Source organism: Mustelus asterias, chromosome 1 (assembly GCF_964213995.1).
Source record: "Mustelus asterias chromosome 1, sMusAst1.hap1.1, whole genome shotgun sequence".
NCBI classification, from domain to species: Eukaryota; Metazoa; Chordata; class Chondrichthyes; order Carcharhiniformes; family Triakidae; genus Mustelus; species Mustelus asterias.
Genome location: NC_135801.1, coordinates 156,963,240 through 156,986,798, shown reverse-complemented (window position 1 = coordinate 156,986,798; position 23,559 = coordinate 156,963,240). Strand labels below are relative to the sequence as shown.

The 23,559-nt window shown below is 45.6% G+C and overlaps 1 protein-coding gene across 50 annotated transcripts in view; it reads left to right on the top strand.

The window, feature by feature from the left end:
• Positions 1-23,559, top strand: part of ubap2a (ubiquitin associated protein 2a) — a 144,026-nt gene that overhangs the window by 17,242 nt on the left and 103,225 nt on the right. For all 50 annotated transcript variants that reach the window (XM_078221411.1, XM_078221480.1, XM_078221431.1 and 47 more), the window contains one exon: positions 11,299-11,376. In XM_078221411.1, the coding sequence (XP_078077537.1) occupies positions 11,299-11,376 (78 nt within the window). The remainder of the gene's footprint in view (positions 1-11,298; positions 11,377-23,559) is intronic.

Here is a 23,559-nt window from a genome sequence, read left to right as displayed (position 1 = left end):
TCCAATGAGTATAGCCCCAGTCTACTCAGTCTCTCCTCATAAGCCAACCGTCTCAACTCCGGAATCAACCTCGCAAATCTCCTCTGCACCCCCTCTAGTACCAGTATATCCTTTCTCAAGTAAGGAGACCAAAACTGTACACAGTACTCTAGGTATGGCCTCACCAGCACTTTATACAGCTGCAATGTAACCTTGCTGTTTTTAAACTCCATCCCTCTAGCAATGAAGGACAAAATTCCAATTGCCTTAATTACCTGCTGCACCTGCAAACCAACTTCTTGTGATTCTTGCACAAGGACACCCAGGTCCCTCTGCACAGCAGCATGCTGCAATTTTTTACCATTTAAATAATAGTCCATTTTGCTGTCATTCCTACCAAAATGGATAACCTCACATTTACCAACATTGTACTCCATCTGCCAGACCCTCACCCACTCACTTAGACTTGCTATATCCCTTTACAGACTTTCAGCGTCCTCTGCACACTTTACTCTGCTATTCATCTTAGTGTCATCTGCGAAACTTGACACACTACACTTGGTCCCCAACTCCAAATCATCTATGTAAATCGTAAACAATTGTGGTCCCAACACTGATCCTTGAGGCACACAACTAGTCACTGATCGCCAACCAGAAAAACACCCATTTACCCCCACTCTTTGCTTTCTGCTAGTTAACCAATCCTCTATCCATGCTAATACATTACCCGTAACACAGTGCACCTTTATCTTATGCAGCAGTCTTTGGTGTGGCACCTTGTCAAATGCCTTCTGGAAATCCAGATATACCACATACACAGGTTCCCCATTGTCTACTGCGCATTTAATGTTCTCAAAGAATTCCACCAAATTAGCCAAACAAGACCTGCACTTCATGAACCCATGCTGCGTCTTACCAATGGATCAGTTTATATCCAGATGTCTCGCTATTTCTTCCTTGATGATAGATTCAAGCATTTTCCCTACTACAGAAGTTAAGCTAACCGGCCTATAGTTTCCTGCCTTTTGTCTACCTCCTTTTTTTAAACAGTGGTGCCACATTTGCTGTTTTCCAATCTGCGGGAACCACCCCAGAGTCCAGCAAATTTTGGTAAATTAACACTAGTGCATTTGCTATTTCCCCCATCATCTCTTTTAGTACCCTGGGATGCATTCCATCAGGGCCAGGAGACTGCAGGCATTTAGAGACGCAAGTACTGATTAGGGACAGTCAGCATGGCTTTGAGGATGGAAAATCGTGTCTCACAAATTTGATTTGAGTGTTTTAGAAACATAGAAAAACTACAGCACAAACAGGCCCTTCGGCCCACAAGTTGTGCCGAACACATCCCTACCTTCTAGACCTACCTATAACCCTCCATCCTATTAAGCCCCATGTACTCATCCAGGAGTCTCTTAAAAGACCCTATTGAGTTCGCCTCCACCACCACTGACTGCAGCCAATTCCACTCGCCCACCACCCTCTGTGTGAAAAACTTCCCCTGTACCTACCCCCCAGCACCCTAAACCTGTGTCCTCTCGTAGCAGACATTTCCACCCTGGGAAAAAGCCTCTGAGAGTCCACCCGATCTATGCCTCTCAACATCTTATACACCTCTATTAGGTCTCCTCTCATCCATCGTCTCTCCAAGGAGAAAAGACCGAGCTCCCTCAGCCTATCCTCATAAGGCATGCCACTCAATCCAGGCAACATCCTTGAAGGGGTAACCAAGAAGGTAGATGAGGGCAGTGCAGTTGATGTTGTCTACATGGACTTTAGCAAGGTATTTGACCAGGTACCGCATGGTAGGTTGTTGCATAAGGTTAAATCTCACGGGATCAAGGGTGAGGTATCTAAATGGATACAAAATTGGCTTCTTGACAGAAGCCAGAGGGTGGTTGTAGAGGGTTGTGTTTCAAACTGGAGGCCTGTGACCAGCGGTGTGCCTCAGGGATCAGTGCTGTGTCCACTGTTATTTGTCATTTATATTAATGATTTGGATGAGAATATAGGAGGCATGGTTAGTAAGTTTGCAGATGACACCAAGATTGGTGGCATAGTGGACAGTGAAGAAAGTTATCTCCAATTGCAACGGGATCTTGATCAGTTGGGCCAGTGGGCTGACGAATGGCAGATGGAGTTTAATTTAGACAAATGCGAGGTGATGCATTTTGGTAGATTGAACCAGGGCAGGACTTACTCAGTTAATGGTAGGGTGTTGGGGAGAGTTACAGAACAAAGAGATCTAGGGGTACACGTTCATAGCTCCTTGAAAGTGGAGTTACAGGTGGACAGAGTGGTGAAGAAGGCATTTGGCATGCTTGGTTTCATCGGTCAGAACATTGAATACAGGAGTTGGAATGCCTTGAAGTTGTACAAGACATTGGTAAGGCCACACTTGGACTACTGTGTGCAATTCTGATCACCCTATTTTAGAAAAGATATTATTAAACTAGAAAGAGTGCAGAAAAGATTTACTAGGATGCTACCGGGACTTGATGGATTGAGTTATGAGAGGCTGGATAGACTGGGAGTTTTTTCTCTGGAGCGTAGAAGGCTGAGGGGTGATCTTATAGCGGTCTATAAAATAATGAGGGGCACAGATCTTAGATAGTTAATATCTTTTCCCAAAGTTAGGGGAGTCTAAAAGTAGGGGGCATAGGTTTATGGTGAGAGCGGAAAGATACAAAAGTGTCCAGAGGGGCAATTTTTTCTCACAAGAGGGTGGTGAGTATCTGGAACAAGCTGCCAGAGGTAGTAGTAGAGGTGGGTACAATTTTGTCTTTTAAAAAGCATTTAGATAGTTACATGGGTAAGATGGGTATAGAGGGATATGGGCCAAATGCGGGCAATTGGGATTATCTTAGGGGTTTTAAAAAAAAAAGAAAGGGTGGCATGGACAAGTCGGGCCGAAGGGCCTATTTCGATGCTGTAAACCTGACTCTATGACGTGTCTACCTTTAGCCCTATTAGCTTGCCCAACACTACCTCTTTCGTGGTGATAGTTTCTAGGTCCTCACCTGCCATAGCCTTACTGTCATCAATTTTTGGCATGTTATTTGTGTCTTCCACTGTGAAGACTGACACAAAATACCTGTTCAATGCCTCAGCCATTTTCTCATTTCCAATTCTTACATCCCCATTCATTCCCACCTTCCACCTCATCCTTTGATTCCCAAGAACAATATCGTCCTTCTTGAAAACGTACAATATTTTGGCCTCAACTGTTTTTTGTGGTAGCAAATTCCACTGGTTCACCACTCTCTGGGTGAAGAAATTTCTCCTCGTCTCAGTCCTAAAGGGTTTAAACTACATCTTTCCTTAGACAAGGAGACCAAAACTGCGCACGCTACTGAAGGTGTGGCCTCACCAAGGCCCTATATAATGGGAACAAGACATCCCTCTGACGGCCAACGTACTGCTTGTAACTTTTTCTAGTCAGGAAGCATGCCAGCGTGCACCCTGTGCTTTATTCCCTCTTATTCAGTTACTCGTTTCTGTTCCATTTCTCCCTTTGTACAACATTCAAATGGCCTAATGTACTTTTTCTGAGGTTACTCACCCTGAAGGCTATCTTTTTATCCTTTGGAAACCTTTGTTTCTGACTATCCTAGTTTACCTTGTGTGTTTATATTTGTTCGTGGGATATGGGCCAGGCCATCATTTATTGTCCATCCCTAATTGCCCTTGAAAGGGGGTGGTGAGCCACTGTCTTGTACCACTGCAGTAATTGTGGAGTAAGTATACCCACAATGCTGTTAGGTGGAGAGTTCCACGATTTTAACCCAATGACAATGAATGAATGGCAACATGTTGCCAAGTCAAAGTGGGGGGTTTGTGAGGTTGGAGGTTGTGGTGTTTGTGTTTGATGTGCCTGATGCTCTTGTTCTTGGTGGTAGGGGTTTCACAAGTCTGTATGCTGCTGTCTAGAATCCTTGGCAAGTTGCTGCAGTTTATCTTGTAGATATAGTATACACTGCAACCACATTGTTCCAGTTGTAGAGGTAGTAAATGTATAAGATGGTGGGTGGCATGCCAGTCATGAGGGCTTTGTCTAGATGGTGTTGAGCTGGAGTATTGGAACTGCACTGCAAACAATTTGTCAATATTCCATCACGCTTGTGCCTTGTAGATTGGGGGAAAGGTTTTGGGGATTGGGAGCAGGGTTCAAAATACAGTGGTGTGGTGGACATTCTTGCCCTCAATGTCACAAGTAGCAAAGACGGGAGGAAAATTCAAGCAATGCCAGCCCTGTGAAGTTTGTTTCCGTTATGGCTCCCCTGGTTCAGGCTGAATAATTGCAGGTACAGCCATCTTGTTGACAGCGGATATAATGTAGAGTTTGATTGGGGGAGCAGGAAGCTGCTTGTACAATCATAGCTTCCCTCTGCTTTAGCTCCTCCAATTAAAGGTTCCCTCATTCCCACCCCTCAGAATCTGATAGGAGGAGCAAACAGCAAAGGTGGGATGGAGGGAACCTGTGATTGGAGGTGCTGAAGCAGCAACATGGGGGAGACAATTGAAAGCAAATAAACAGTTCCCCAAGTTGGGGAGAGAGACTGAAACAATTTTCTTCAGAAGAGCCGAACCTGCGACCTGAGAAAATTGACACTTTTTCCTCCCTTTGGAATTAATGATCCTTTCAGCTTTTTAATAAGGGCAAGTGGTTATTTCTGGCAGTTGCTGGGGAGGATTCACAGAGGTCAGTCTTTTTAAATTTGTAAATAAAGTGTACTCCCCATTCACACCCCAATCCAATACAAGAGATTTAGGATCTTGGCACTGCCATTCAAAGACGAGCTGGGGGCCAAGATAATGGAAGATCTTGTGTAGGTAGTGGCTCCAGCTATGTTTGAGGCTGAGGGGAAGGGAGGGGGGGGGGGTGGTGGCGGTGTAAAGGAGGAGGAGGCCTCTAGGCAAGGAAGAAAATGAGGGCAATAGGTATATTGCTCTTTTATTTTAGGAATAAATCTGTTTGGTTGTGGTTTACAGATCCTTGGTTTTGTTTTTGATTTCCAGTATCTGCAATATTTTGCTTTTATTATAGTAATGCAGACACCAGGGTAGCACTCTGGGGACCTGGCTTTGAATCCCACCAAGGCAGATGGTGAAATTCGAATTCAGTTAAATCTGGGTCGTCTCTGTTTAAGTAATGCTCTACTTTTCACTTTTTGCCCACTTGCCTCTCAGTCTGCAACTTCTTTGTCCTCTATGCATTACTTTCCTACCTCTTTGTGGCATCTGCAAATTTAACTACTATGCCATTGTTCCCTTAATCTAGGTCATTAATATAAATTGTAGAAGATTGAGGTCCCAGTGCAAACATCTGCAGGACTCCACTGGTCACATCTTACCAATCAAAAAGACCCATCATATTGTGCTTTCTGCCAATCAGCCAAACTGTCCATGCTAATGTTATCTCTTACACCACATGTTTTTATTTTCCACAATAACCTTTGTGGCACTTTATCAAATGCTTTCTGGAAACAGTACAGCATAGTCTATAGCCTCTTTATCTGTAGTTCATGTTACTCTTATCAAAGAACTCCACTAAGTTGATTAAACATGATTTTCCCTTTCACTAAACCATGCTGACTCTTGTGTTTCTCAGTGTCCAGCTGTAACCTCATTCATGATCAATTCATGCACTTTCTCCACCATGGAGTCAAGCTAACTGGTCTATAGTTACTTGTTTCCTGTCTTCCTCCTTACTTGAATAGAGGGGTAACGTTTGCTACTTTTTCAGTCTGATGGAATCTTTCCAGAATGTAGTGAATTTTGAAAAATTAGCACCTTCTGCATCTGCTAACTCATTAGCTACTACTTTTGAGATCTTTGAAGTCCATCAGGATCCGGAGATTTTTCAACCCACAGCTCCCATCAGTTTGCTCAGTTTCATTTCCCTAGTGATTCCCTTCCACACTCAATGTACAGCAATTACTGGAATGTTTTTGTACCTTTTGTAGTGAAGACAAGCAAAATATTAGTACATTTCACCTGCCTTCTCCTTATTCTGCACTCACTCCCTATTGTCACTCTGGAAGACTAACAAGTCAATTTACCTTCCTATAGAAACTCTTAGTATCCTTTTTTACACTTTGAGCTAGCTTTCTCTCATTTTCCATTACTTTCTCCTGATCAACTTTTTCATCATTCTCTGCCGTACTTTTATGTTCTGACCTACCAATCGACTTGCCACTCATCTTTAAGCAGTTGTATGCTTTTTCCTCATGATAGTTTCCTGAATTTTAGTTAACCATGAATGGTCAGTCTGCCCCTTAGAATTTTTCTTGATAGTAAGAATATACTTTGACTATTTTGAAATATCTTCATAAAACTTGCTTTTCTATTAATCTATCCTCTCGCTTCATATGCTAGTTCACTTCAGCCAGTTCAGCTTTAATGCCCACATTTGCTGTTTAAGTTTAAGATACTAGTCTTAAATCTGCTCTTGTCCCTTTCAAACTGGATGTAAAATTGAACTGATACCTGGGGGTGCCTTTACTCTGAGGTCATTCATTAATCCTGTCACATTACACAATACTAAGTCTAATTTAACCTGTTCCCTGCAATCTCTAAATCATCAACACCTCATCCAGGCTACCACTGCCAAGCCAATTTTTTCCCCAGTTTATATGTAGATTAAAGTCACCCATGATTATTGCAGTCCCTTTATCACAAGCCCCCAACATTTTTTCTTGTATACTTTGTCCTCCATTGTGGTTACTGTTGGGGTGTCTAGACCTCTCCCACTTGTGATTTTTGTTCCCTATTATTTCTCATCTCCACCCAAATCATTCTGCATCTTGATTTCCTGAACCAGGGTCGTCTCTATTCCATCAATGCCATCCTTAATTAGCAATGCTACCCCTCCACTCATTGAATGTCTTATAATCTTCAGTATTCAAGACCCAGTCTTGTCTCCTAAATGACTGTCAGATCATATTTACTCCAAATGTGCTATCAATTCATTCAATTTCTGAATGTTATGTGCATTCTGATATAAAGCCACAGGTTTTGTCTTTTTGTTTTCTTTTGTAACATCCAGTCTCGACTGTTGGTGTATTCTTAGGCCTATTCTCCGACCATTTCTCGAAGAATTGTTTTGCCTGCCTGCCTTGATTCTATCCCTTGATTTGCTACATCTATCCAAGGGCTTGTTTAGTTTCAAGCCCTTTCTACTTCCCTAGTTATGCAGCTCACTAGGAAACTGGTCCCAGCATGGTTCAGGTGTTGACCATCCCAACGGTTCCACCCCCATTTTCCTCCGTACTGATGCCAGTCATCCATGTACCGGCTGGAGCCCACTTATTATCCCCATAATCTTCACTTGTGATTTTAACTACCTTGAAGTTTTTTCAGCTGATCTCCATGAATTTAGGCTTATCAAGTACCTATTTAAAGTCTTGTAGTTCCTCCCAGACTTTTTTTTTGCTGCATACAATTTCTACTCTAAATAACTCTGACCTCCAATTGTTACGTAACTTGTTTTTTTTTTTGTTCAGTGAACTTTTTCCACCTGCATGGAATTTTCTGATCTTAAAACTTAAATTGTTGTGTTCATAAGCCACAGTGTGTTGATAGCTCGCTCAATATGCAAAATTTCTGTTTCCTCCTCTTTCCAGAATCCAGTCTTTGAATAAACTGCAGCTCCTGAGAGACTGTGTTAGGGAACTGGAGCTGCGGCTCGATGACCTTAGTCTAGTCAGGGAAAATGAAAAGTTAATAGAGAGAAGTTACAGGCAGGTGGTTCTGTGGGCGCGAATAGTAGTGGGGGATGCAATAGTTAGAGGCACAGACAGGTGGTTCTGTTGGCGCGAACGAGACTCCAGGATGGTCGTCTGCCTCCCTGGTGCCGGGGTCCTGGATGTCTCTGAGCCGGTAGGAAGCATCCTAAAAGGGGCAGGTAACCAGACAGACGTCATTGTCCACATTGGTGCAAATAACGCAGGCAGAAAGAGCAGGGAGGTCCTGCGAGAGCAATTCAGGGAGTTAGGTAGTAGGCTAAAAAGCAGGGCCTCGAGGGTAGCGATCTCTGGACTACTCCCATTGCCACGTGCTAGTGAGGCTAGGAACGCGTGGCTAAAGGACTGGTGCAGGAGGGAGGGTTTCAAATTCGTGGATCACTGGGAAGTCTTCAAGAGAGGATGGCACCTGTACAAGAAGGACGGGTTACACCTAAACTGGACGGGCACGAATATCCTAGCTGGGAGTTTTGCTAGTGTGGTTCAGGTGGGTTTAAACTAATGTGGCAGGGAGATGGGGATCAGAACAATAGGTCAATAAGCATGGAGGCTGGGGACGAGATTGGGGTCAAGACAAGGCTATCTAAGAGGAAGAGCATTCTGGGGGAGGATGACCTCAGTGGGCCTGGAGGTCTGGAGTGCATCTGCTTCAATGCAAGGAGCGTCACGGGCAAGACAGATGAGCTTAGAGCCTTAATGCTTGCGCGGAACTTGGATGTGGTTGCAGTGACGGAGACTTGGTTAAAGGGACAGGATTGGCAGCTGAATACTCCGGGGGAGAAGTGTTTTAGGCGAGACAGAGGAGGGGCTAGGAGAGGTGGGGGAGTAGCAATGCTGGTTCGGGAGCATATTACAGCGGTACAGAGGGTGGACAATTTGGAAGGGTCAGGTAACGAGTCACTGGGTGGAGCTCAGAAACAGGAAGGGCGCAGTCACTATGCTGGGGGTATACCACAGGCCTCCCAACAGCCCACGGGAAGTTGAGGAACGGATATGTAAGGAGATTCTGGACAGGTGCAGAAAAAATAGGGTCGTTGTAGTGGGAGACTTTAATTTCCCTTGTATAGACTGGAAATCGCGTAGGGCTGGGGGGCCTGGATGGGGAAGAATTTATAAAATGGGTACAGGAAGGTTTTTTGGAACAATATGTTGACAGTCCAACTAGAGAGGGGGCTATACTGGACCTAGTACTGGGGAATGAGCCCGGTCAGGTCATCAAAGTTTCAGTGGGGGAACATGTGGCAAATAGTGACCACAATTCTGTAAACTTTAGGATAGTAATGGAAAAAGATGAGTGTTGTCCTACGTAAGGTGCTGAATTGGGGGAAGGCTAACGACAGCCGGATTAGGCAGGATTTGGTGGCTGTTGATTGGGAGAGGCTGTTCGAGGGTAAATCCACATCTGGCACGTGGGAGTCTTTTAAGGAGCAGTTGATAGGACTGCAAGACAGGCATGTGCCTGTAAAGAGGAAGGATAGGAAAGGTAGGATTCAGGAGCCGTGGATAACCAGTGAAATTGTGGGTCTAATCAAAAATAAAAAAAGAGGCATACATGAGGTCCAGGCAGCTAAAAACAGACGGAGCATTGGAGGAATACAGAGAAAGTAGAAAAGAGCTCAAACAGGGAGTTAGAAGGGCAAAAAGGGGTCACAAAATGTCCTTGGCAGACAGGATTAGGGAGAATCCTAAGGCATTTTATACATACGTTAGGAACAAGAGGGTTGTTAGGGAAAGAATCGGACCTCTCCGGGACAAAGGAGGGTAATTATGCTTCGAACCAAAGGAAGCAGGAGAGATCCTAAACGAATACTTTGCATCAGTGTATTCACAAAGGAAAGGGACATGTTGACAGTGTCTCAGAGATGTGTTGACCCGTTAGAAAAAATCTCAATTACAAGGGAGGAAGTGTTAGGTTTTTTAGGAAACATTAAGACAGACAAATCCCCAGGGCTAGATGGCATCTATCCTAGGCTCCTCAGGGAGGCAAGAGATGAAATTGCTGGGCCTCTAACAGAAATCTTTGTCTCTTTGCTGGACACAGGTGAGGTCCCAGAGGATTGGAGGATAGCAAATGTGGTCCCGTTATTTAAGAAGGGTAGCAAGGATAACCCGGGTAATTATAGGCCGGTGAGCTTGATGTCTGGTAGGGAAATTGTTGGAGAAGATTCTTAGAGATGGGATATATGCGCATTTAGAACTGAATAATCTCATTAACGATAGACAGTATGGTTTTGTACGAGGGAGGTCATGCCTCACAAATTTGGTTGAGTTTTTTTGAGGAGGTAACAAAAACGATTGACAAGGGAAGGGCCGTGGATGTCGTCTATATGGATTTTAGTAAAGCGTTTGACAAGGTCCCTCAGCAGGCTGGTGCAAAAGGTTAAATCTCATGGGATAAAATGTGAGCTAGCTAGATGGGTGGAGAACTGGCTTACCCATAGAAGACAGAGGGTAACAGTGGAGGGGTCTTTTTCCGGTCGGAGGTCTGTGACTAGTGGTGTTCCGCAGGGCTCTGTTCTGGGACTTCTGCTGTTTGTGATCGATATAAATGATTTGGAGGAAGATGTAGCTGGTGTGATCAGTAAGTTTGCGGACGACACAAAGATTGCTGGAGTTGCGGATAGTGATGAATATTGTCAGAGAATACAGCAGGATATGGATAGGCTGGAACATTGGGCGGAGAAATGGCAGATGGAATTTAATCCAGATAAATGCAAAGTGATGCATTTCGGTAGATCTAATGTAAGGGGGAGCTATACAATAAATGGCAGAACCATCAGGAGTATATAGACACCTGGGTGTACAAGTCCACAGATCCTTAAAGGTGGCAGCACAGGTGGAGAGGGTGGTCAAGAAGGCATTTGGCATGCTTGCCTTTATTGGACGGGGCATAGAATATAAAAGTTGGCATATGATGTTGCAGCTGTATAGAACGTTGGTTAGGCCTCATTTGGAATACAGCGTCCAGTTCTGGTCGCCACACTACCAGAAGGACGTGGAGGCTTTGGAGAGAGTACAGAAAAGGTTTACCAGGCTGTTGCCTGGTATGGAGGGTCTTAGCTATGAGGAGAGATTGGGTAAACTGGGGTTGTTCTCCCTGGAAAGACGGAGGATGAGGGGCGACCTAATAGAGGTGTATAAAATTATGAAGGGCATAGATAGGGTGAACAGTGGGAAGCTTTTTCCCAGGTCGGAGGTGACGAACACGATGGGTCACAGGTTCAAGGTGAGGGGTACATGGTTCAACACAGATGTCAGGGGGACGTATTTTACACAGAGGGTGGTGGGGGCTGGAATGCACTGCCAAGCAAGGTGATTGAGGCGGACACGCTGAGATCGTTTAAGACTTATCTAGATAGCCACATGAACAGACTGGGAATAGAGGGATACAAACGAATGGTCTAGTGGGCACATGAGCGGCGCAGGCTTGGAGGGCCCAAGGGCCTGTTCCTGTGCTGTATTGTTCTTTGTTCTTAAACGTATAATAAGTACTATAGCGATATAAGGTTTTGGTGGTGGTTGATAACTTGTTCTGAAACCAAATCTTAACTTTAACCCAATTATTATGTTTTAGGCTACAGCAGAACAGATTCGACTTGCCCAGATGATCTATGATAAGAATGATGCAGATTTCGAAGAGAAAGTGAAGCAAGTGAGTAAGAATCTTGTTGTGATGAAATGCAAAGTCACTTTACATAGAACATATAAATTTGTGAATTAGGAGTAGGCTGCGCCGCTATTCAATAAGATCTTGGCGGTTCTAATTTTAACCTCCAAGTCATATTGCCATTTATTCCTGATTACCTTTCACTCCCTTGCTTGTCAGAGTCTATCTACCCTGCCATAAACATTTTCAAAGACTCTACCTCAACCACCTTTTGAAGAACAGAATTTCTCGCAACCTGCTGAGACATTTTTTCTTCATTTGTCTTAAGTGGGCAACCCCTTATTTTCAAACAGTTACCCTTAGTTCTCGATTATCCCACAAAAGAAAACATCCTTTCCACATCCACCCCGTCAAGTCCCTTCAGGGCCTTGTGTTTTAATCCAGTCTCCTCTCGCTTTTCTAAACTTTAGCGGAACCAAGCCTGTTCAGCCTTTTCTCATAAAATAACCCATTCTTCCAAATATTAATCTAGTAAACCTTCTTTGAACTACTTCCAATTCATTTCCCTAAATGAGGAGACTAATACTGTGCACATTCACCAATGTCCTGTATAACTAAAGCATAACCTCTACTCTTTTATTCAATTCCTCATAATAGAAAACAACATTTAGTGTTGCCAATTACTTGCTGCACATTTGTGATTCGTGCACTCGGACACCCAGATCCCTCTGCAGCTCAGAGCTCTGCAATTTTTAACCATTTAGGTAATGTACTTCTTAAAAATTCATCCTGCCAAAATGAAAAACGTTGCAATTTTTCACATTACACATTTGTCAGATCTTTGCCCACTTGCTAATCTTATCTGTATTCTTTTGTAGCTTCCTTATGTCCTTGTCACAAATTACTTTCCAATCTATCTTTTGTTTCATCAGCAAATTTAGCAGCCCATACCTTGGGTCCTTTCATCCAAATCATTTATATTTTATGTAAATTGTGAGACGGTTGAGGTCCCAGCAATAATCCCTTTTGGCACATCACTGCCTAATAGAAAATAATGTGGAGATGCCGACGTTGGACTGGGGTAAACACAGTAAGAAGTCTCACAACACCAGGTTAAAGTCCAACAGGTTTATTTGGAGCAAACGCCACTAGCTTTCGGAACTGGCTGTCCCTTCGTCAGGTGGGTGGGAGTTCTGATCACAAACAGGGCATACAAAGACACAAACTCAATTTACATGAATGATTGGAATGAGAGTCTTTACAGCTAATCAAGTCTTAAAGGTACAGACAATGTGAGTGTACAGGCACGGGGTAGCACAGTGGTTAGCACTGCTGCTTCACAGCTCCAGGGACCTGGGTTCAATTCCCGGCTTGGGTCACTGTCTGTGTGGAGTTTGCACATTCTCCTCGTGTCTGTGTGGGTTTCCTCCGGGTGCTCCAGTTTCCTCCCACAGTCCAAAGATGTGCGGGTTAGGCTGATTGGCCATGCTAAAATTGCCCTTAGTGTCCTGAGATGTGTAGGTTAGAGGGATTAGTGGGTAAATATGTAGGGATATGGGGGTAGGGCCTGGGTGGGATTGTGGTCGGTGCAGACTCGATGGGCCGAATGGCCTCTTTCTGTGCTGTAGGGATTCTAAGTCAACCTGACGAAGGAACAGCCAGTTCCGAAAGCTAGTGGCGTTTGCTCCAAATAAACCTGTTGGACTTTAACCTGGTGTTGTGAGACTTCTTACTAATAGAAAATAGCCAGTATGCCTACACTCTGTCCTGTTAGCTAGCTAGCCAATCTTCTGTCCATGCCACTGTTATCTGCGACACCATGAGATTTTATTTTCTACAGGAACTTTACAATTTCAAAAGGCATTTGCTAAAGTTCCACATCAAAGTACAGAGCATCCTTTATCAATAGCACCTGTTGCCCCTTCAAAGGACTCTCAATAATTTGGTTAAGCATGATTCTCCTTTCACAAAGCCATGCTGACTCTACCTGATTGCCTTTATTTTATCCAAGTGCCCACTTAGTGTCTTTAATAATAGCTTCTTACATTTTCCCAGTGATGGATGTTGAACTAACTGACCTGTAGTTTTCTAGTTTCCGCCTCAAAATCATAGAATCGTGGAATGCAGAAGAAGCCCCTTGGCCCATCCCCCCCCCCACCTTCACTTTGAACCTATGTCCCCTTATGACTGACCCTTCAACTAAGGGGACAGCTGCGCCCTATCAACTTTGTCCATGTGCTCCTCCTTCTCTGGTCCAACGAAAACAACGCAAGCCTATCTAATCTCTCTTCATAACTTAAATGTTCCATCCCAGGGAGCATCCTGATGAATCTCCTCTGCACCACCCCCAGTGCAATCTCAGCCTTCCTATAATGTGGCAACAAGAACTGCATACAGTACTCCAGCTGCGGCCTCACCAAATTTCTATACAACTCAAACATGATCTCCCTGCTTTTGTAATCTATGCATTGATTGACAAAAGCAAGTGTCTCATATGCCTTTTTCACCACCACACTAACATGTCCTTCTGTCTTCAGAGATCTATGGACAAACAAGCCAAGATCCCTTGGTTTCACAGAACTTCCTAGTGTCCTAACACTTCAAAGTATTTAATGAAATGGATCACCTCTCACTTTTCAGGGTTAAATTCTATCTGCCATTTATCTGTCCATTTGACCCTCTTGTCTATACCTTCCTGTCGCCCAAGACACTCAGCCTCATTGTTAAGCACCTAGCCAATCTTTGTCATCTGCAAACTTGGTCATCTTACCCCTCACACAGTTGTCTATGTTGTTGATATGAATGACAAATAATAGGTGATCCAGCACAGATCTCTGTGACATTCCACTGGACACCAGCTTCCAGTCACTAAAGCAGCCTTCTGTCATCGCCCTCTGTCTCCTACAACTGAGCCAATTTTGAATCCACTTCATCAAATTACCCTGTATCCCATGTGCATTTACCTTGAGTCATATGTGAGATCTTGTCAGAAGCTTTGCTGAAATCCATATAAACTACATCAACTGCACTATCCTCTCCTACGCAGATGGTCACCACCCCCAAAATTAAATCAAGTTTATTAGGTATGACCTCCCTCTGACAAAGCCATGCTAACTATCCCTCATCAAGCCATGCCTCTGTGGAAATTGATGCTCTCCTACAGAATTTTGTCCAATAATTTTCTATCACATGTGAGATTCACTGATCTGTAAGTCTTGGCTTACTTCTGCAATGCTTCTTAAATAGCAGAACCATATTAGCAGTTCTCCAGGCCTCTGGCACGTACCCTGTGGTCAGAGAGGAATTAATTTTGGTCTGAGCCCCTGCAGTCTCCTCCGTTACCCCCTTCCATACCGTCATCCTCATTCTCTCGGATGAAGACGGATGTGAAGTATTTGTTAAACACTCTTACCAATGTCCTCTGGCTCCACCCACAGATTGACCCCTTAGTCTCTAATGGGCCCTACTTGTTCCCTGGTTATCCTCTTCCCACTGATATTTATATGATATCTTGGGATTTTCCCTACTTTTACCAGCCAGAGCTTTTTCATATGCCCACTTTGTTTTCCGAATTGCTTTCTTAAGCTCCACACTGAAGGGACATGCTGGGCTTGTACCCTCCCCATTTCCTTTTTGAACTTCCCCAACTGCTCTTTTATAGATTTCCACATTAGTAGCTAATACCAATCTACCTTGGCCAAATCCTGCCTTATTTTACTAAACTCCGCTCTCCCCCAGTCCAAAACAAGAACAAAGAAAATTACAGCACAGGAACAGGCCCTTCAGCCCTCCAAGCCTGCACCGATCATGCTGCCCGACTTAACTAAAACACCCTACCCTTCCGGGGACCATATCCCTCTATTCCCATCCTATTCATGTATTTGTTAAGACGCCCCTTAAAAGTCACTACCGTATCCGCTTTCAATACCTCCCCCGGCAACGAGTTCCAGGCACCCACTACTCTCTGTGTAAAACATCTGCCTCGTACATCTCCTTTAAACCTGTGCCCCCTAGCAATTGACTCTTCCACCCTGGGAAAAAGCTTCTGATTATCCACTCTGTCCATGCGCCTCATAATCTTGTAGACTTCTTTCAGGTCACCCCTCAACCTCCGTTGTTCCAGTGAGAACAAACCAAGTTTCGCCAATCTCTCCTCATAGTTAATGCCCTCCATACCAGGCAACATCCTGGGTAGATCTTTTCTGTACCCTCTCCAAAGCCTCCACATCCTTCTGGTAGTGTGGCGACCAGAATTGAACACTATATTCCAAGTGCGGCCTAACTAAGGTTCTATAAAGCTGCAACATGACTTGCCAATTTTTAAACTCAATGCCCCGGCCAATGAAGGCAAGCATGCCGTAAGCCGCCTTGACTACCTTCTCCACCTGCATTGCTACTTTAGAGACCTGTGTTCCTGTGCACCCAGATCCCTCTGCCTATCAATATTCTTAAGGGTTCTGCCATTTACTGTATATTTCCTATCTGTAATAGACCTTCCAAAATACATTACCTCACATTTGTCTGGATTAAGCTCCATCTGCCATCTCTCTGCCCAAGTCTCCAACTGATCTATATCCTGCTGTATCTTCTGATGGTCCTCATCGCTTTCCGCAAATCCACCAACCTTTGTGTCGTCCGCAAACTTACTAATCAAACCAATTACATTTTCCTCCAAATCATTTTATATATATATATATATAAAATGATTTGGAGGAAAATGTAATTGGTTTGATTAGTAAGTTTGCGGACGACACAAAGGTTGGTGGATTTGCGGAAAGTAATATATAAATAACAAGGGTTTTTTTTAACTGTAAAAGTCAGGGCGGGACGGCAGCACAGTGGTTAGCGCTGCTGCTTCACAGCTCCAGGGACCTGGGTTCGATTCCTGGCTTGGGTCACTGTCTGTGTGGAGTTTGCACATTCTCCTCGTGTCTGCGTGGGTTTCCTCCGGGTGCTCCGGTTTCCTCCCACAGTCCAAAGATGTGCGAGTTAGGATGATTGGCCATGCTAAAAATTGCCCCTTAGTGTCCTGAGATGCATAGGTTAGAGGGATTATTGGGTAAAATATGTAGGGATATGGGGGTAGGGCCTGGGTGGGATTGTGGTTGGTGCAGACTCGATGGCCCAAATGGCCTCTTTCTGTACTGTAGGGTTTCTATGATTTCTATGAGTTACCTGGGGGGGATCACCCTCATTGTTCCACTGGAGCAAGCAGAGAGGGAGTGATTTGTGGCAGGAGTGCTGGTGAGAGATTTATTTATTTAGTTAGTGTGTTTTTTTTGCCTTTATTTTTTGAGTAGTATTTTTCCTTTCTTAATTTTAAACTGAAAACCGGAAGTGGGCCACTAAGGAGTCTGGGAAGGGTTTTTTTAAGCGCGCGAAGTATTAAAAGGTAGGCTGCAGTATACAGCGGGCAGCGTCGGGAGTGGGCAGTGGAGTGAGTGGGAAGCAGAGTGTGAGCTATAAGGGCTTGGCTCTCAGGGCTTCAGGGGAAAGGGCGAGCAGGGGTGAGTTTTAATTCTTCTTTACTTTTCTCTGTGTACCTTGGTAAAAAGGGTCAAATATGAGTGTCAAGCCAGTGTGTTGTTCCCAGTGTAGGATGTGGGAGGTCCTGGAGGCACCTGGCCTCCCGGACACCCACAGCTGTGAGGGGTGTGTTGAGCTGCGGTTCCTGAGGGACCGTGTTAGGGAGCTGGAACTGCAGCTTGAGGATCTTAGGCTGGTAAGGGAGAACGAGGAGGTGATAGACAAGAGCTATCATCAGGTGGTCGCACCAGGGCCACGGGTGGAGGTCAAGTGGGTGACGGCCAGCAAGGGTAAAGCTCGGGTGATTGAGAGCACCCCGGTGGATGTGCCCCCACACAAGTACTCCTGCCTGAGTACTGCTGGGGGGAACAGCCCGCCTGGGGGAAGCAGCAGTGGCCGTGTCTCCGGAGTGGAGTCTGGCTCTGTAACTCAGAGGGCTAAGGAAAAGAGGAGGAAGGCAGTGTTAAGCGGGGACTCGACAGTAAGGGGGTCGGACAGGTGTTTTTGCGGAGGCAGGCGGGAGTCTCGGATGGTGGTCTGCCTCTCTGGGGCCGGGATCCAGGATGTCGCTGGTCGACTCCCAGAAATCCTGAGGTGGGAGGGAGAGGAGCCAGAGGTAGCGGTACATATTGGTACCGCTGATGTGGAAAGGAAGGGGGAAGGGGTCATGATAAGACAGTATAGGGAATTAGGGAGACAGCTGAGAAGGAGGAAAGCAAAGGTAGTAATCTCAGTTTTGCTGCCTGTGCCACGGGAAGGTGAGGGCAGGAATGGAGTGAGGTGGAGGATGAATGTGTGGATGAGGGACTGGTGCAGGGGGCAGGGATTCAGGTTCCTGGACCATTGGGACCTCTTTAGGGGCAGGGGAATTAGAAGAGCAAAAAGGGGTCACGAAATGTTCTTGGCAGACAGGATTAAGGGGAATCCCAAGGCATTTTATTCATACGTTAGGAACAAAAGGGTTGTCGGGGAAAAAATCGGACCTCTCAGGGACAAAAGTGGGGAATTATGCTTGGAGCCCAAAGAAGTAGGGGAGATCCTAAATGAATACTTTGCGTCGGTATTCACAAAGGAGAGGGATGTGTTGACTGGGAGTGTCTCGGAGGGGAGTGTTGAACCGTTGGAGAAAATCTCCATTACAAAGGAGGAAGTGTTAGGTTTGTTAGAGAACTTCAAGCCTGACAAATCCCCAGGGCCTGATGGAATCTATCCAAGGCTGCTCAGGGAGACGAGAGGTGAAATCGTTGGGCCTCTGACGCAAATCTTTGTCTCGTCACTGGGCGCAAGTGAGATCCCAGAGGATTGGAGGATAGCTAATGTGGTCCCGTTATTTAAGAAGGGTAGGAAGGATAACCCGGGTAATTATAGGCCGGTGAGCTTGATGTCCGTGGTGGGGAAGTTGTTGGAGAAGATTCTTAGAGATAGGATGTATGCGCATTTAGAAAGGAATAAACTCATTAACGATAGTCAGCATGGTTTTGTGAGAGGGAGGTCATGCCTCACTAACCTGGTGGAGTTTTTTGAAGAAGTGACCAGAATGGTTGACGAGGGAAGGGCCGTGGATGTCGTCTATATGGACTTTAGTAAAGCGTTTGACAAAGTCCCTCATGGTAGGCTGGTGAAAAAGGTTGGATCTCATGGGATAAAGGGGGAGGTGGCTCGATGGGTGGAGAACTGGCTTGGTCACAGAAGACAGAGGGTGGTAGTGGAAGGGTCTTTTTCCGGCTGGAGGCCTGTGACTAGTGGTGTTCCACAGGGCTCTGTATTGGGACCTCTGCTGTTTGTGATTTATATAAATGATCTGGAAGAAGGAGTAACTGGGGTGATCAGTAAGTTTGCGGACGACACAAAATTGGCAGGACTTGCAGATAGTGAGGAGCATTGTCAGAAGCTACAGAAAGAAAGGAAGGATAGACTATGAAGCTAGGCTAGCAATTAATATAAAAAATGATAGTAAAAGTTTTTATAAATATATAAAAAGGAATAGAGTGGCTAGAGTGAATGTTGGACCCTTGGGGGACGAGAGGGGGGAGTTAATAGTGGGAAATTAGGATATGGCTGAGTCTTTAAATAAGTTTTTTGTGTCGGTCTTCACGGTGGAGGACACAAATAGTTTGCCAAATATTAACGATAGAGGGTTGGCAGCAGGAGAAATACTTAATACAATTAATGTTACCAGAGAGGCAGTGCTGGGTAGACTAATGGGACTGAAGGTGGACAAGTCCCCGGGTCTGGATGGAATGCATCCCAGGGTATTGAAAGAAATGTCAGAGGTAATAGTGGATGCGTTAGTGATTATTTATCAAAACTCGTTGCATTCTGGGGTAGTGCCGGTTGATTGGAAAGCGGCTAATGTTACGCCGCTGTTTAAAAAAGGAAGGAGACAAAAGGCGGGTAACTATAGGTCGGTCAGCTTAACGTCTGTAGTAGGGAAAATGCTGGAATCCATTATTAAAGAGGAGATAGCAGGGCATCTGGATAGAAATGGTTCGATCAATCAGACGCAGCATGGATTCATGAGGGGAAAGTCATGCTTGACGAACATGTTGGATTTTTATGAAGATGTGACTAGGGCGGTTGATGGAGGAGAACCGGTGGATGCGGTGTTTTTGGATTTCCAAAAGGCGTTTGATAAGGTGCCCCATAAAAGGCTGCTGAAGAAGATTAGGGCACACGGAGTCGGGGGTAGTGTGTTAAAGTGGATTGGGGACTGGCTATCCGACAGGAAGCAAAGAGTCGGAATAAATGGGTGTTTTTCCGGTTGGAGGAAGGTAACTAGTGGCGTGCCGCAGGGATCGGTACTCGGGCCGCAACTATTTACCATTTATATAGATGATCTGGAGGAGGGGACGGAGTGTAGGGTAACGAAGTTTGCAGACGACACAAAGATAAGTGGAAAAGTGAATCGTGTGGAGGACGGAGAAGATCTGCAGAGAGATTTAGACAGGCTGAGTGAGTGGGCGAGGATATGGCAAATGGAGTATAACGTTGATAAATGCGAGGTTATACACTTTGGAGGAAATAATAACAAATGGGATTACTATCTCAATGGAAACAAATTAAAACATGCTACCGTGCAAAGGGACCTGGGGGTCCTTGTGCATGAGACGCAAAAGCCCAGTCTGCAGGTACAACAGGTGATCAAGAAGGCAAATGGGATGTTGGCCTATATCGCGAGGGGGATAGAATATAAAAGCAGGGATGTCTTGATGCACCTGTACAGGGCATTGGTGAGGCCGCAGCTGGAATACTGTGTGCAGTATTGGTCCCCTTATATGAGGAAGGATATATTGGCATTGGAGGGAGTGCAGAGAAGGTTCACCAGGTTGATACCGGAGATGAGGGGTTTGGATTATGAGGAGAGGCTGAGGAGATTGGGTTTGTACTCGTTGGAGTTTAGAAGGATGAGGGGGGATCTTATGGAGACTTATAAGATAATGCGGGGGCTGGATAGGGTGGAGGCGGAGAGATTCTTTCCACTTAGTAAGGAAGTTAAAACTAGAGGACACAGCCTCAAAATAAAGGGGGGTCGGTTTAAGACAGAGTTGAGGAGGAACTTCTTCTCCCAGAGGGTGGTGAATCTCTGGAATTCTCTGCCCACTGAGGTGGTGGAGGCTACCTGGCTGAATATGTTTAAAGCGCGGATGGATGGATTCCTGATCGGTAAGGGAATTAAGGGTTATGGGGATCAGGCGGGTAAGTGGTACTGATCCACGTCAGATCAGCCATGATCTTATTGAATGGCGGGGCAGGCTCGAGGGGCTAGATGGCCTACTCCTCCTATTTCTTATGTTCTTATATAGATAGGCTGGAAATTTGGGCAAAGAAATGGCAGATGGAGTTCAATCCTGATAAATGCGAAGTGATGCATTTTGGTAGAAATAATGTAGGGAGGAGCTATATGATAAATGGCGGAACCATAAAGGGTGTAGATACGCAGAGGGACCTGGGTGTGCAAGTCCACAGATCCTTGAAAGTGACGTCACAGGTGGAGAAGGCGGTGAAGAAGGCATATGGCATGCTTGCCTTTATAGGACGGGGCATAGAGTATAAAAGTTGGGGTCTGATGTTGCAGATGTATAGAACGTTGGTTCGGCCGCATCTGGAATACTGCGTCCAGTTCTGGTCGCCACACTACCAGAAGGACGTGGAGGCTTTGGAGAGAGTACAGAGGAGGTTTACCAGGATGTTACCTGGTATGGAGGGGCTTAGTTATGAGGAGAGATTGGGTAAACTGGGGTTGTTCTCCCTGGAAAGACGGAGGATGAGGGGAGACTTAATAGAGGTGTATAAAATTATGAAAGGCATAGATAGGGTGAACGGTGGGAAGCTTTTCCCCAGGTCGGTGGTGACGTTCACGAGGGGTCATAGGTTCAAGGTGAAGGGGGGGAGGTTTAACACAGATATCAGAAGGACATATTTTACACAGAGGGTGGTGGGGGCCTGGAATGCGCTGCCAGGCAAGGTGGTGGAGGCGGACACACTGGGAACGTTTAAGACTTATCTAGACAGCCATATGAACGGAGTGGGAATGGAGGGATACAAAAGAATGGTCCAGTTTGGACCAGGGAGCGGCGTGGGCTTGGAGGGCCGAAGGGCCTGTTCCTGTACTGTATTGTTCTTTGTTTGTAGGTGTGACCTGTACACAAAAAACGGGTGGCACTTGAATCCCAGGGGGACCAATATCCTGGCGAGAAGGTTGGCTAAGGCTACTGGGGAGAGTTTAAACTAAATAGGTTGGGGGGAGGGGATCGAGACGAGGTGACTGGGAGCGAGGAAGGTAGCTCGCAAACAGAGAAGGGTTATAGACAGTGCAAGAGGGAGGATGGACGGGGGATAGAGAAGAGGAGAGCTCAGACCAAAGAATTGAGATGTGTTTACTTTAATGCCAGGAGTATAGTGAATAAAGGGGATGAGCTCAGAGCGTGGATCGATGCCTGGAAGTGTGATGTGGTGGCCATTACGGAGACTTGGATGTCTCAGGCACAGGACTGGATACTACAGGTGCTGGGATTCAGATGTTTCAGGAAGGACAGGGAGGGAGGCAAGAGAGGGGGTGGAGTGGCACTGCTGATCAGGGATAGTGTCACAGCTGTAGAGAAGGTGTATGCTGTGGAGGGATTGTCTACAGAGTCTCTGTGGGTGGAAGTTCGGAGTGGGAAGGGGTCGATCACTTTGCTGGGAGTTTTCTATAGGCCGCCCAATAGTAACAGGGAGGTGGAGGAGCAGATAGGGAAACAGATCCTGGAGAGTTGCAATAATAGCAGAGTTGTTGTGATGGGAGACTTTAATTTCCCAAACATAGATTGGAATATCCCTACGGTAAGGGGATTGGATGGGGAGGAGTTCGTTGGGTGTTTTCAGGAGGGTTTCCTGACACAGCATGTGGACAAGCCTACAAGAGGAGAGGCTGTACTTGATCTGATACTGACCAATGAACCTGGACAGGTGTCAGATCTCTCAGTGGGAGAGCATCTTGGGGATAGCGATCATAACTCTATCTCCTTAATGCTTGCATTGGAAAAAGAGAGGATCAGGCAAGCTAGGAAAGCGTTTATATGGAGTAAGGGGAAATATGAAGACATAAGGCAGCAAATTAGAGGAGTAAATTGGAAGGAGGTATTCTCGGGGAAATGTACTGAAGAGAGGTGGCAGTTTTTCCAGGAATGTCTTGTCTAGAGTTCTACAGGACAACGTTCCGAGCAGACAGGCAGGAGTTGGTAGGTTAAAGGAACTGTGGTGCACGAAAGCTGTGCAGGACCTAGTCGAGAAGAAAAGGAAAGCGTACAAAAGGTTCAGAGAGCTTGGCGAAGATAGGGATCTAGATGAGTATACGGCTTGTAGGAAGGGACTAAAGAAGGAAATTAGGAGAGCCAGAAGGGGTCACAAGAAGGCCTTGGCAGGTAGGATTAAGGAGAACCCTAAGGCGTTCTGTAAATATGTGAAGAGTAAAAGGATGAGACGTGAAGGAATAGGGCCTGTAAAAGGTGAAGGCGGGAAAATCTGTACGGAACCAGTAGAAATGGCAGAGGTGCTTAATGAGTATTTTGCCTCGGTTTTCACAGAGGAGAAGGACTTGGGTGGATGTACTGTGGGTTTGCGGTGGACTGAAAAGATTGAGTATGTGGACTTTAAGAAAGAGGTTGTGCTGGAATCTTTGAATGGCATCAAGATAGATAAGTCGCCGGGTCCGGATGGGATGTACCCCAGGTTACTGTGGGAGGCGAGGGAAGAGATTGCAGAGCCTCTGGCGATGATCTTTGCGTCATCGATGGGGACGGGAGAGGTGCCGGAGGATTGGAGGATTGCGGATGTGGTTCCTATTTTCAAGAAGGGGAATAGGGTTAGCCCAGGAAATTACCGACCGGTGAGTCTAACCTCAGTGGTTGGTAAGCTGATGGAGAAGATCCTGAGGGACAGGATTTATGAGCATTTAGAGGGGTTTAGTATGCTCAAGAATACTCAGCATTGCTTTGTCAAGGGCAGATCGTGCCTTACGAGCCTGGTGGAGTTCTTCGAAAATGTGACTAAACACATTGACGAAGGGAAAGCGGTAGATGTGGTTTATATGGATTTTAGCAAGGCGTTCGATAAGGTCCCCCATGCAAGGCTTCTAGAAAAAGAGAGAGGGCATGGGATCCAAGGGGCTGCTGCCCTGTGGATCCAGAACTGGCTTGCCCAAAGGAGGCAGAGAGTGTGTAT